This window comes from Amphibalanus amphitrite, unplaced genomic scaffold (assembly GCF_019059575.1).
Source record: "Amphibalanus amphitrite isolate SeventyFive unplaced genomic scaffold, NRLGWU_Aamphi_draft 000283F_arrow, whole genome shotgun sequence".
Lineage (NCBI taxonomy): Eukaryota > Metazoa > Arthropoda > Thecostraca > Balanomorpha > Balanidae > Amphibalanus > Amphibalanus amphitrite.
This window is the reverse complement of record NW_024881778.1, coordinates 440,589-455,454: the sequence shown is the minus strand read 5'-3', so window position 1 is coordinate 455,454 and position 14,866 is coordinate 440,589. Positions and strand designations below refer to the sequence as shown.

At 52.4% G+C, this 14,866-nt stretch overlaps 1 protein-coding gene and 1 non-coding gene across 2 annotated transcripts in view; one reads left to right on the top strand and one right to left on the bottom strand.

Moving 5' to 3' along the window:
- Positions 1–14,866, bottom strand: part of LOC122387345 (ankyrin-2-like) — a 337,978-nt gene that overhangs the window by 264,318 nt on the left and 58,794 nt on the right. Inside the window, exons 8-17 of the mRNA XM_043377461.1 lie at positions 14,101–14,227; positions 13,556–13,725; positions 12,984–13,181; positions 10,294–10,440; positions 5,188–5,337; positions 4,720–4,860; positions 4,219–4,374; positions 3,595–3,774; positions 2,800–2,916; positions 1,053–1,236 (exon numbers count right to left, since the gene is read on the bottom strand). Coding sequence (XP_043233396.1) covers positions 1,053–1,236; positions 2,800–2,916; positions 3,595–3,774; positions 4,219–4,374; positions 4,720–4,860; positions 5,188–5,337; positions 10,294–10,440; positions 12,984–13,181; positions 13,556–13,725; positions 14,101–14,227 — 1,570 coding nt within the window. The remainder of the gene's footprint in view (positions 1–1,052; positions 1,237–2,799; positions 2,917–3,594; positions 3,775–4,218; positions 4,375–4,719; positions 4,861–5,187; positions 5,338–10,293; positions 10,441–12,983; positions 13,182–13,555; positions 13,726–14,100; positions 14,228–14,866) is intronic.
- On the top strand, positions 9,949–10,021 carry Trnar-ccg. Its single transcript has one exon. It is a non-coding gene; the product is annotated as a tRNA-Arg (tRNA).

Below are 14,866 nucleotides of genomic sequence, written 5' to 3'. Positions count from 1 at the left end.
TAAGGTACTGCAGGGCGCACAAACTACGAAACAAAGAATCGATAGCTCTGTATGGGGCGCCAACATTCAACAAGAAGAACACAAAGCTTAGTCGATAAATAGATAAATAAATGAACCAAGATTATACCAAAATTTACAATGAAGAGTACTAGGGCTGTCAGGATGTCGTAACGTAAGGCACCACTGTTAATCCCTCCATCCCATCTTTGCATCCCTCCCCTTCGGTCCCTGGCCCCCTGTTGACGTCACCGTCCGTAATAAGAGGTCTGCAGCCCGGTCGAGCGGCGCCTGTTTCCAGATCAATGATCACCAATGAGAGTGGTCCGATATTGGGCAGCTCAGAGCCCCCCCCCCTATATTGGGCGGCTGAGAGGCCCCCCCCCCCCTGATATTGGGCGGCTGAGGAGCCAGGCCTCGACCGAGACGGGAAATCAATGACCAGACAACGCTGATTGGCCTATTTTGGGAGCGCAAGACGCGGGCAATTTGTCGATACATATTGGTTTATCAACAGGCGCTCGGTGGGTTCCATGGAGATTAAATGGACAATATGATTCCAAAGGGACAGCTTTCGATAGTTGCCGCTTTTCTTTGATTGATGAAAGAAGTGGAGAATGCATCATTAAGGGCACACAGAATGCCAAGAGAAATCAGAACTCCACTACTGAGACCGTCACCTCCCGTCATTAAACAGCCTTTGTCCATGGGGGACCTGGTAAAACCCTATTACATGCATTTATGACGGGCCAAAACTGGCACTCTCCCAGTTATCTACACGGTAATTAGAGCATTGCGATTTATGAGTCTCAGCTTTCCCACACACCCTCTCCTCAGACACACATACTCTCAAATTCTCTCAAATTCTCACAGTTCACTTTTTACTTATTTCTGCTTTCGCTCCTCCATCCTTCCCTCCGTAAACGTTTGTGCTCATTTCCCGGTTTACTTTCTCTTTCAGTCTCACAAAACGCCTTTCAACGCGCTTTACACCGTGGCCGATAGTTCCCGCCCCTTCCCTTCCCCTTCCTCTCCTCCGTTCTCCCCCGACCCACCTCCTTCATCCTCGCTGTCGCTGAGGAAGGTCTCCTGCATGGTCTCGGGCGAGACCACCTTGTACTTCTCCTCCGTGACCGTCGTGGTGGTGGTGGTGATGACCGTCTCCGTCACTACCTTCAGCGACTCGACCACGGAGATGTATCCCAGACGCTGGGCGATCGACAGCGCCGTCTGGCCGGTCTGTGTGTGTGTGTGTGGGGGGGGGGAGTCAGAGTCTGGCCAGTCTGTAGGGGAGGGGAGTCAGGGTCTGACCAGTCTGTAGGGGAGGGGGAGTCAGAGTCTGGTCAGTCTGTAGCAGAGAGTCATAGTGAGTTACACAGAGAGGTTAGTCTGTGGGGGCGCAATAACATAAACAGTCACACGACCAAGTTAACGAGATTGAACACCAAGATCGTTTTTGTGGAAACTTGAGGCTCTCGTTCAACTTCTAGTGCAGGCTTTGTTATAAATCATACCTGCGTAGTACGCGCACCTGATGATTCACCTACAAAGCTTCATATTTTTTTCTTCCAATTTACTCTACATATTCCACGCCACTTTTATCTGATCACCCTATCATCCCACTCCCCGCCCATCACTGCTTATAAGTGTTCAGCGCTCAGGCAGCCCTCCAACGCTCGCAGCCATACGCTCCGCTCCGCCGCCCCGCCTCTGGCTACGCCTTCCCTAAAGGTCAGCGTCTGATCAGCCCGCGGTCACACCAGGAGGGATCTACTGGGAGGGAGGGGGACGCCAAAGGTCATCGGGGCCATATATGGCGTGACCTTTACCACGAGAGGAGCTCTCCTCAGCGGCTAGGTCGGCCGGCGCACTGTCAAGCCCTTGCCGCGGTGATAGCCCGAGGCGGCGGCAAAGCCACGCAGTGACAGGGACAGGGCGGTGCTTATGGGCCTGTCTACTGAATACATCCTCTGCTTATGACAAAAAATGTCTGTCGGGAGCTTGCCAATAGCTAAGAGATAAAAGGTTGTGTTGGAATAAGAGAATCTTAACTGTTGTATTTACTCTCCTCGAGCTCTTTTTGCTCTTCCTTCATGGGCCACAAAACTGGCAGTCAGAATCAGCTAAACCGCGCAATATCGCACCATCGAGCGCTTCTATCGGTCAGTAACCAACCGTCCTCTCCCCTCACCCCAGTGGGGGAGGATCAGACTGGTGTCGGCATTCCGTCGGTAACCTAACCCGGGCCTGTGCTCGGTATCGGTGTCCTCTGTCCAGCGCCGCCGCCACCCACAACGCGGCCAGACAGAGGTGTCAACGGGAGGGAGAGAGAGAGAGAGAGAGAGAGAGAGAGAGAGAGAGAGAGAGAGAGAGAGAGAGAGAGAGAGAGAGAGAGAGAGAGAGAGAGAGGCCGACACCTGACACCGCGGAGGTGTCAACGTGTCAACGACAGAGAAAGGGACCGGGATCGGACAGCAGACGGCAGGGCAGAGCGATAAGGAAAATCCCAAGATACCGGCTCAGAACAACGAAAACAAAACCAGGATGAAGGAATGAGGGCGAGGAGCAAAGAACGAGAGAGAAATCAGACTGGTTGAAAAAGAGGTACGAAGAGTGGCCTCGTTTCCATACTAAGGCTCCTACTATTCCAAACACCTAACCATTCAACGGATGTCGCCGTCGGGACTAAAACGCTCCTGCTGTTCCGTCGGTGGCTCGGTGGCCGGAGCTACTTCTACCTCCGCCCGCGGAGCGTCTCTCTGGTGTTAGTTCAGCGTCTGTCCGCGGTGCGGCGCTACTCACGTTGGTGACAGCGTTCGGCTGCGCCTTGTGTTCGAGCAGCAGGCTGATGATGAGCGTGTGCCCCTGCTGGGCGGCCTGGTGCAGCGGCGTGTAACCCGCGGCAGTTACAGGGTTCACCTGAACGGGAGGACGGGGTCAGTGTCAGACTGAGGGTGAGTGTGCCCCGGCCTGGTGCAGCGGCGTGTAGCCCGCAGCAGTTACCGGGTTCACCTGACAAGGGGGAGGGGTTCAGTGTCAGCGTGTGCCCCTGCTGGGCGGCCTGGTGCAGCGGGGTGTAGCCGGCGGCAGTTACAGGGTTCACCTGACAAGGGGGAGGGGGGGGGGTCAGTGTCACTAAAAACGGGGTGACCGTTTGAGTGGCAGGGTGGGCTGTCCTAACGGGACATTTATGTCCTACCGAGACGGTCTATGCCGCTGCGGTGCTCCGTCGGTGACCCGCATAGTCTAATGTCTACACTCTATCTCATCATTCCATAACTTTGCCTTATGCCGAAAAAGCTAACCCCAACAAAACATAACAAAATGAAATCGTTCAAAAACACTGCTTTGGATGGCCGTGCTCTTAGTGGACCAGTAGCTCATGTCTGAAATAAAAATTCTCAAATGCAAATATGATATTAATGATCCGTACCATGGCCTGCAAAGGTCCTCGACAATACAGGCTTTCTATGAGAACACTAACGTCCCGAATGTCCCTCGTCTCACGCCTCCATTGCCCACCAAATATGTAGAGCCAGTCATCCTCATCCACCCTCACTCTCTCCCCAACTCTTCATCCATCCCCGCGCCCCTCACCTCGGCCTGGTGCTGCAGCAGGAATCGGACCATGTTCAGCTGCCCGAAGTGGGATGCCACGTGCAGCGGCGTGTAGCCGGCCGCCGTCTCTGGTCCCACCTCTGCCCCGTGCTTCACAAGGATAGCCGCCACCGGCACCCGGTCCTCTTGGGCGCACAGGTGCAGGGGCGTGAGACCGTTCTGTAGAGAGGGGAGGGGGTTAGAGGGTCGCCACCGGCACCCGGTCCTCTTGGGCGCACAGGTGCAGCGGCGTCAGGCCGTTCTGAGGGGAGGGGAGGGGGTTAGAGGGCGGCCACCGGTAGTGGTACACGGTCCTCTTGGGCGCACAGGTGCAGCGGCGTGAGACCGTTCTGTAGAGAGGGGCAGAAGATTGTCAAGAAAGGGATAACATGGTTTACCGATGGGCAGAACAGCACCCAAAGAAAACTTGAATTGACTCTGGTAATGACTATTTTTCTTGCAGATACATGGCTAGATAGGTGTTTGACTCTTCATCATCATAACGAGGTACCGATATGGAGCTTTCAAGAGGCTAAATTACTCAGAGATACTCAGGGCAGCGTTTCAAATCCGAGTGTCCCTCCCTTCCTCCCTCCCTCCCTCCCTTAGTACCCCTGTCCCCACCTTGGCCTTCTGGTTGACGTCTGCCATGTGCTCGATGAGCAGGGTGCTCATGTCCGAGTGACCCTCCTGGGCGGCCAGGTGGAGCGGTGTGAACCCGGCCTTGGACTCGCAGTTGGTCTCGGCGCCGTACTCGAGCAGAGTGGTGGCTATGTCCATCTGACGGGACACAAACCCGACACAGGGGGTTAGAGCTGACGCATTGCAACACGGACAGCAGGGATACAGGTGACGGGACACAAACCACTAGAGCCACCAACTCGAGCAGAGTGGTGGCTATGTCCATCTGACGGGACACAAACCAGGCGGGAAGTAAGAGTAACCGGATTGCGGAGGCAATAATGCGGCAACAGTAGACATAACGTAGGGAATCGGAGCAGCACCACTAATTGCGTCAGTATGTGAACTGACAACACGATCGTTAACACGCCGCCAAAAACGGAAACATAAAAATACGGTTTTAGATATGACGAATGTATATTTAAAACTGCCTATTTGTCATACCTGGTTCTTTTTGGCGGCGATGTGCAGTGGCGTGTAGCCGTTTTTGGCGGTGGCCTTGACGGAGGCTCCCTTCTCAAGCAGCAGCAGCGCCACATTCTGGTGGTCGTAGTGGGCCGCCACGTGCAGCGGAGTCACGCCGTTCTGAGGGAGGACAGGGGTAACTTAATGAAAAAGAAACACGTTCAGCTGGCGACGACTGGCGACTTCCTCCCACCGAGGCACGCACGTGACCCCCCATGACCACGAACTCCTCAGTTCGCTCCTTCTCCTCGTGAGCTTCTCACTTCTCAGGTCACCTGTCTCTGACGACACTGACCGACGTAACTGCGGATAGACCGACCCCGAGTAATCTCTCTGGTGATCTGCACCTCCCCTGACCTCAGACAGTCCTCACAAGGCTAGACGATCTGACTATGGTGATCTCCTGGCCTTTTGTCCCCGTTTGTGACCTCTGTGAGGTGACCTCACCTTGCCCTGTGCGTCCACGGGCGCGTCCTTGGCCAGCAGCGTTTTGGCGACGCGCATGTTTCCGTACTTGGCGGCCAGGTGGAGCGGCGTGAAGCCCTTCTTGGTGACCGCCGAGAGAGAGGCGCCGTGCTCCATCAGCACCTGGGCGACCTGACGGAACGGAGCGAACGGGAAATGAACGGTGCGGAACAGAACGACGGAGGGCGCCTTACGCCAATACACCTCTACTAAACTTCCATAAGATCACAAACATTGTTGCTTATTCTCATAATACGATGCCCGTCGATACGATGAGCTTTTAAACCGGACAACACAATTTGACGGGGTTACTACTTCCCTCACTTTCCTTCTATCACATAGGTTCCAAGTCCCGCCCCCTCCCTCCCTCCCTCCCCCCTCACGCCCTCAAGCATAACATTTTACCCTCCCACCCACAAACCACCACCCATTCGCCCCTTCGGCGTAAGGCCAACAGCGTCCCCGCCATTAGGCCGAGAAAAGCGGGCCACTTAGCGGAGCCGACATGGGACACATGTCGCAGGTAAAATTAAAAACACACCTCGACATAGAAGTCACACATACACATGAGCTGTCCAGGGACACCCCTATCACACGGACACAGCAGCATCAGGGGAAACTTTCTACCAGCGGCACAAACGATCCCAAATTCCTGACTCAGCCCCGGGCACTCAGTAAACAGTTGACCCAGAACGGGCTCCCACCTGCCCTGAGGGGGGGGGGGGCGCCGCTGCCACCGGCGGGCAGCGCGCCAGAAGTGCCGCACGGCGCTAAAAATAGTGCCCAGGGCGTGGCGCCCCCTGCGCCGCCTCTGCCGCCGTCGCCGCTGGCCGTCACAACTGCCGCGACCCGCCGAGACGCCGCAGATTCCGCTCAAACGGCCCCCACTTAGCACTAGTAAAAATCCATCTTCTACCATTACTAACTTGGCTTTAGATGTGAAAAATATATTGATTTCTTCCATTGATGACTTTGGTTTTTGAGTATGGAGAAAGCATATAATAATAAGAAGCCAGTGGGTTGCCTATGCCATGATAGCCGAAGCCGGACGGCGTCTTTTTTAGTCGAAGCGTTAGGTAATTAATGGCAGTGTCGGCGGCAGTTTCGGCGGGCGGCGGAGGCGGTGGCAGCAGAAAGGCACAGGTGGCGGCCCACTGGTGTATTGTGAACACAACATTCCGACGCACTGACTGGGACAGGGCCGTACATTCGTCACACACTGCAGTGGAAGACGACAGTTGGCATCTAGTGAATGTCACCGAACACACGCGCCCACACACACTAAACGTCAGAGGGGGCAAATCATATCTGGGAGGCGTGTGATGACTTCAACATAAATCAGTAAAACATAAATGCAATGTGCCGCAAATAAATGTCATCAGTGTTTCAATACGGCAAGTTTGATAGGATCGCATGGCCAAGAGGCTGACAGCAATTTCAAAGGACATCTAAAAAACGCTTGTTTTGGCTAACCTATCTTTGAAACCAAACTTTCACTAACAACATAACAAAGCATTGACAAAAACAGCCACTTGACTAGATTCGGGGATCAACAAAACGACTAAAATGACTAGAATCCACATCCACTCATCCGAAATAATAAATAATCAAACGACGGGCAAACAGCAAAACTCAAATCAAAATCGGAAACCAAACACTGCGGCAACACCTATACCTACAGCACACATACCAACCAGTATAACGCCTTTTGTGGCGACTAACGGAGCGAGCGAGAGTGTGGGCCTTGCACGTGCGAAATTGCGAGGGGGTACCTCCAACTGACTTGTGCACGGCACCTTACTAACCGGTCTCTAGCGATGTGCCAAATTTGAGCACAATCGGCCCAGCCGTTCTCGAGATCTGGAAGCGGCACCCTGCACGTGCGCACGTGCAAAATGGGTCCCAACTGACTTGTGCACGGCACCCTACTAACTGCTCCGTAACCGTGTACCAAATTTGAGCGCAATCGGTCCAGCCGTTCTCGAGATCTGGAAACGACCCCTGCACGTGCGCACGTGCAGCAGCACCCCAACTCTGGCACATGGATATGCATTGCCTAGTGGGTGCCTACCTACATGCCAACTCTCAGCGCAATCGGCCCAGTAGTTACCGAGATATTGCAACAATTACAAAAGTGACACCTCTTCGTTTTGCACGTGGCACGTGCATAAGGGGTCACCCACATGCATCGGGAATAGTGCAATACTTGGTAGAAGGAATGGAGCTACCCTACAAAAATTACCGCATGTAAATCGGTCAAGTGGTTGCTGAGATATAAGCCTCGCAAAAGCGTGACCACGGCCGGCCGGCCGGCCGGCCGCTCATACTCAGAAATTTCCGTTAATCTAAGGAAAGACTACGCTCGCTTCGCTCGCTCCGTAATCAAAAATTCCCATAATACCAGTATAACGCCTTTTGGGGCGACTAACGGAGCGAGCGAGAGGGTGGGCCTTGCACGTGCGAAATTGCGAGGGGGTACCTCCAACTGACTTGTGCACGGCACCCTACTAACTGGTCTCTAGCGATGTGCCAAATTTGGGCACAATCGGCCCAGCCGTTCTCGAGATCTGGAAGCGGCACCCTGCACGTGCGCACGTGCAAAATGGGTCCCAACTGACTTGTGCACGGCACCCTACTAACCGGTCCCTAACCGTGTACCAAATTTGAGCGCAATCGGTCCAGCCGTTCCCGAGATCTGGAAACGACCCCTGCACGTGCGCACGTGCAGCAGCACCCCAACTCTGGCACATGTATATGCAGTGCCTAGTGGGTGCCTACCTACATGCCAACTTTCAGCGCAATCGGCCAAGTAGTTACCGAGATATTGCAACAATTACAAAAGTGACACCTCTTCGTTTTGCACGTGGCACGTGCATAAGGGGTCACCCACATGCATCGGGAATAGTCCAATACTTGGTAGAAGGAATGAAGCTACCCTACAAAAATTACCGCGTGTAAATCGGTCAAGTGGTTGCTGAGATATAAGCCTCGCAAAAGCGTGACCACGGCCGGCCGGCCGGCCGGCCGGCCGGCCGGCCGCTCATACTCAGAAATTTCCGTTAATCTAAGGAAAGACTACGCTCGCTTCGCTCGCTCCGTAACAATGACTCAGATCGGCCGCTTTACGAGGAAAGACGATAGGGTGTAACACATGACGGGGGATCACCGAATCATTGACCAGCCGGAAATAGTCTATTTAGCCCGTCTTTTACCCATGAGGTAGGTAGGTAAGGAGAGAGGATATTCAGGGCTAGGTAACACGGGAGTGTCAAAGGTACAGTCCACAGCAGAAGTAATGTGCGGTTTCAGTCATGGGTATGTTCTGCTTCTGAAGCTTAGGAACGATTAACCAGACTACAATGAAACTTTTAATGTAGCTTATATGTATCATCACCCTCGCAGCTGCAACTTTAGCTATTGGCATCTTCTTTTCGATCACTCCGCATTAAACAATCGCCAGTCAAAGCCAACCGTTGAGATTGGTAAAACCCTACATTACTTTAGCGGTGGGCTGTACCACCACAAGCCATCTACCATACAATGGTCGCTAACCACCCGTCAGGTCAACTGGTCATAAGGTTTATCACAGCCTGTGCTCACACAGGCACCCGCGCCCTCACAGACAGGTGAGCGTGGGATCGATCCTCGAGTAAGGCCCTTGCTAAGGCCCTCCTCCTTCCCAGGGTTCTCTCGACATTCGTGAAGACGGATACCTCAGCCCCATGGTTTGCTCCCGGGGCATGATAACGCGAGAGGTCCCCACACATTATTTATGAGGAAGGTGTTTCCCTATAATACCAGGCAGTCGAGACGATTTAAGGTTCCATATGACAGCGTAATCGCACAGAGTAGGGCGCACCGAGCCTATTTCATCTGGTACAAACCCCTTTTGAGCAGCATACTAGACTTTGCCGACAAACAGAGAGAGAATGAGCCGTGAGGGCCTTTCACTTCAGATGGCCCGAGGGCTGCAATCATGGCCAAGCCGGTAATAGGACGGCAGTATTCGGCTTATCGGATTTCCGAAGTGATATCACAGGGCAAATAGATTGGCACGTTATAGAGCACTGCGTGACGTAAGGCACTGGTTTGTCTTGAGAGCAGTCATTACTAAGCGTCCACCGCCCGAAATAATGAACTTTGTCGATAATTGTCCTCTCGGAGATAAGTCCATTGGAGAATAGTTATCGACTCAACAACCAATAGTTGCCATTTACAGTGAATCGTATCAAATAGCCATGCCATAAAGAATCGCAGGGAACTCGCCATACGCGAGACAGGAAGCATGATGGTGGCATGTGTAAGTGTTGATCAATTATCCATTAGCTACGTTTGAGTGATATCTGTTGGTCTTTACGGGGAGGGGGGGGGGGGCAGTGCCCGTTTCCCTCGCCCAGCCTGACTCGTTTCGCTGCTGGATTTTATGTAAGATAAAATCGATTGCCATGTAGCAGATGCGCTTTGAAAGTCAGAGCAATTAAACAAACCATCCCTAAACCAATTTCATGCTAGGCCGGTTTAGACTTCCGGGCAATTGTTTTTCCTATCAGTTGCACCTACCGAATGACAATGGTCGCCAAAGTGGGAACGCCTGTACTCAGACCCGAATCCAGCTTTCTGAATCCACGCAACAGTCCTCCCCACCACATCACCTCCCCCCCCCCCCCAAGTCTGACGTGATATGGATCACAACGCGCGGCCACGCTGGTGTCAGAAGCACTCCCGAGACCGACTATCGCTGCAGGCCCTGTGGCCTAATGGATAAGGCGTCGGATTCCGGATCCGAAGATTGCAGGTTCGAGTCCTGCCAGGGTCGTCCGTTTTCGACACAAGTTAAATATTTTGGGGAAAAGGATACTTCCCAAAACTCATAGTATTTCAGGACGGGGACGAAAGGCACAATGGTCTTTTAACTAGTACCACCCTCCCGCCGTACGACTAAACCTCCCCATCCACCATCCCCGCGTCCCCCTGCCCTGTGCCAGCGGCTGCCACCAGCTCGCCCAGCCTGTGCCTCATTCTGTCGGCCAGGTAGCCGTTACTGATGTACAGACACAGCTGGTCGGCCAGTCCGAGCACGTGGCTGACCTCGTCCTGGCCCTCCTTGGCGGCTATGTGCAGTGCCGTGTACAGGTCCTTGGTGGTCGAGTCGACCGCGGCGCCGTGCTGCAGCAGTAGCATCACAATGTCGGCGTTACCCAGACGGGCGGCGATGTGCAGCGGCGTCTGCTGCTCCTGAGGACACAGGGACAGGGGTCAGATAGGGGACAGACGGGCGGCGATATGCAGCGGCGTCTGCTGCTCCTGTGGACGGGAGAGGGGACAGTGGTCACAATCAGGAGAATATTGGTCAGGTAGGGGGGGGGGGGCAGGGGCCAGATGGGGCATTCCACGATAGATCGTACCAGGCCCATCACCCTCATCTCTCAGATTTTAATGAAAATCGGTTCTAGGGGTAAACATAGGCCCCAAAGACGCCTGGCAAAATATCAGACTTCCCAGATCAAAACTTTTTGAGTTATATTGCATTACATTTTTTTAACTTCGGTTTATAACGGTGAGTTTGATGGCCTATAACTCAAGAACGGGTTAAGCAACCAACAAATGGTGAACAGCACTAAGCTTGCGATGAATCAGTGATAAATATTACTTTTTAAAAATTCCAAAGAAAAATTTTATTTGTTGAACAAAACTCTTAATCTTTTTTCATTTACCTCTAATGACTTTTGGGACCAAAAATTTTCACATTTTTACTTTCTCAAAATAAACTTCATGTCATTGTAAATCGACATGCAAAAAATTAGAAAGGTGTTCTTTCTATAAGTTTCTCATTTTCCCGCAAACAAAATAGGTTTCGAGGGGGTTAATAAGACCCCAGCACGCCGTTTGGCTTCTAATAGAGCTAGAGCCTCGCGGAAAAAACGAGCGTGTGTGCCGTTACAAGTCGCAGCGATTGGTACCCGATTTTAAGGTCTCAGGTTAACCGGTAGCGTCTGAGGTCAGGTCAAGTGACTGAAGTTACGGGTTCGGTTTTTAGTAAATAACTTCGCAAAAAATGGTCGCAGAGCCGCGATTTTGGCATCATTGTGTTCGCCTAGCTCAGGTGCGTCGAATGATATGCTTTTTGTTTGGATGAGGTCAACTTAAATAGTTGACCTCGGGTCAAGGTCAGGTCAGAGGCCCTCAGGTCACGAAGCTGGCAAAGGATATCATATGGCATATCATTCGATTCGGAAGGTCTTCCCGGGTCTATTGGTGGCTTTCCCGACGCTCTAGCTCAATTTGATCGGGAGTTATTGACAAAAAACTCGTACGACCCTAGTGACGTCATAAATGACGTCACGCAAGGCTTGCAATGCAAAAGTGAAGCATTGGACTTTGCAAGGAGTGCATGAAAACACGATACCATGTACGTGAGATAGTTTTAGATCATTCTCGGTGCCAAAATAACAGTTTTTATATTTCCCCATTGGCTTATAACAGTGATGTCACGTGACCGACCTGACCTTATGTGACCTTTAAAAATTCCCAGATATACAAGTTATGAGACCTCTGGAGGACACGCATATATGCGTCCTGTAACTTTCATCTCGGACAGCTATGGTCATTGGTGTCCAAAACAATGACAGAACCAAACAGCCTTTTTTACTCCCGCGCTTATAGGAAAGAGGGTTGGATGAACCCTCTTTTTATTTTTTCAGATGACTCGGACCTCAATTGAAATATCAGTAACCCGTGATGTCACTAGGCAGCTTTACCACGCCATTTGTAAGCTCCCCTCCTGAAATCACTATTCGAGACCGTTATCGCGACGCAAAATAAATACATTTATAGAAAGAACACCTTCCTAATTTTTTGCATACTTCTTAACAATGAGCCAAACATTATTTAAAGGAAATAAAAATTCAAAAAAATTCGGTCCCGAAGTCCAAAAAATACAAATGAAGGAAAACTCGAAATGCCATATATCAAAAATAACGTATTTTTCAAAATTTCAAAAATACATATTAATCTCTGTTCCATTGCAAGTTCAATGCTATATAATATTTGACATTTGAATAATCCGTCTTCGAGTTACAGCCCACCAAACTTAGCGCTGCAAAGCAAGATCCAAATAATGTTATATACCATAACTCAAAAAATACTTATCTGATAAGCCTGAAATTGTTACAGGTGGATTCAGAGCCCCTGATTACCCCTGAGACCGATTCTCGTCAAAATCCGAGAGATTAGGGTGTCAAATTGGAAAAAAGTGGTACGATCTATCGTGGAATGCCCCAGATAGAGAAGTATGCTGCTCCTGTGAAGGGGGAGGGAACAGACGGCGTCAGACAAGGGTCAGATTGGGAGACCTAGGGGACAGATGATCGGAACAGGGGTAAGATAGTAGTCCCCCTCCCTCTGCCCCTTCTCACCCTGGCTCTGGCGTCCACCTCTGCCCGGTTCCTGAGCAGGATGTCCTCCCTTCCCTCCCTACTCTCTCCCCCTCTCACCCTGGCCCGGGCGTCCACCTCTGCCCGGTTCCTGAGCAGACTATCCCCTCCCTCCTCTCTCCTTCTCGTACCCTGGCCCGGGCGTCCACCTCTGCTCGGTTCCTGAGCAGACTATCCCCTCCCTCCTCTCTCCTTCTCTCACCCTGGCCCTGGCGTCCACCTCTGCCCGGTTCCTGAGCAGGCTGTACCCCTCCCCTATCTCTCCCTCTCTCACCCTGGCCCGGGCGTCCACCTCTGCCCGGTTCCTGAGCAGGCTGTACCCTCTCTCCCTCCCCTCCCTCTTACCCTGGCTCTGGCGTCCACCTCTGCCCGGTTCCTGAGCAGGATGCGGATGATATCAGCCTGGTTGGCCCGCGCCGCCAGGTGCAGCGGCGTCTCCCCCCGCACCGTGGCGTGGTTGGGCTTGGCGTCGTGTTGCAACAGGTAGATGACGATGTTCATGCAGCCCATGAACGAGGCCACGTGCAGCGGTGTCAGGCCAGACTGGAAACGCAGAGAGACGGGTGTTAGATAATACTGCGCGGGCACACAGCACAGGGAGGGAACAGGCGGCAGAATAAAGAGCAAGTGAAGTCGGGGACAGCTGCTACGAAACCCAATATTTCGTAGCCAATAATGGCCGAATCGATAGAGGGAGATGGCATATAAAACATGCATCTATCTGAGGAAAAACACTTCCGTGAACAACCGTTTGGTTTCACTGGATTCGTCTCGACTAGCCTAGCATCATACCTATCCTGTGAACCAGCCTTTTACTTTTGTACAACACTACTAAACAGCCCCCGACTCCGAAATGATCCGACCCAGTACCCGCCCTAGTCCACACTCTACCCTCTACACCCTCCGCTCTGACTGACCTCGGTGGTGGCCTCGATGCTGGCGCCGTACTTCAGCAGCAGCTCCACCACCTCGATACGGTTCTTCTTGCAGGCGATGTGGAGCGGCGTGAATCCGTTCAGCGCCCGGGAGTTGGCGTCGGCGTGACGGTCCAGCAGCAGCTTGGCCACCTTCACGTGGCCGCAGTGGGCTGTCGGAGACGGAAATATTAGATATAGTGGGCTCAGGGAGGCGGTAATGAGATGGGTCACCGGAGCTACAGCGGGCTGTCTTAGATTCAAAAGGCGACTACACTGGCCTGTGGGAAGGAAGACTGGTCGGGGCTACCGACGAGCTAGTTGGAAGACAGATGTCGCCCATTAGTGTAAGAGAAGGTGACGGTGTATAAGATGATGACACTCAAGGCACTCAGCAAAGTGCGATTCCCTGCTCATCCAAAGCACTTTCAAAACAAAAGGAATTTTGCCTTTCAAAATGAAAAAGGCGCATACCACAGCACTAGCTTTTTCCAGCCACAACTCCTGCTCCTTCTAACGCCCTCCTCCCCCTCCCTCTCTCTCCGTACCGGCCACGTGCAGGGCGGTCAGGTAGTCGACGGTGACGTCATCGACGGGCGCCTTGTGGTAGAACAGTATCCGGGCGGCGTCCACGTGGTCGCCCTGCGCCGCCATATGCAGCGGCGTCAAACCGTTCTGTAATGAGGGAGACACGGGCAGTTAGAATAGTCAGAGTGCGCCCACAGCCATGTGCAGCGGGGTGAGACCGTTCTGGGGAGCAGAAATAGGGAGGACGGTCAGTCAGTGCGCGCCCACAGCCATGTGCAGCGGCGTCAGACCGTTCTGGGGAGCGGAAAACACGGGACAGAGGGGACGGTCAGACTGGGCGCAGTAGACGAACACAGCGTGAGGTACAACAGCTACCCATAGAATCTGTGGTCGGTGCTGGATAGCTGTTGTAATTGTGTCTTATGAGTGCTCCATATGATGGACACCGAACGTTAAAAACGCGACCATAGTTAGGGATCCTTTTAGATCTTTTCCTCTCCTCTCCATTAAGCTCCACTCCGAGCTCAAAATTAGGGCGTCCGAGCTCTGAATGTGACAATCAATTACAATGCTGAATCGGCGGGAAAACAGCGTTCGAACAGAAAGATAGCTTGGACCGTGAACGTTGGATGACGTCAAAAATCGTTTCGAGCAAACAGTTCAAAACAAGTCAAGGTTACGTTCAGCTAGAAAATAAGTTCCACTGCACAGCGCTACCTGATATTTTCGAGGATCACAAACATGCTGGTGTTTTACAGCGGCAACAAATAACCAGCATGCCATGAC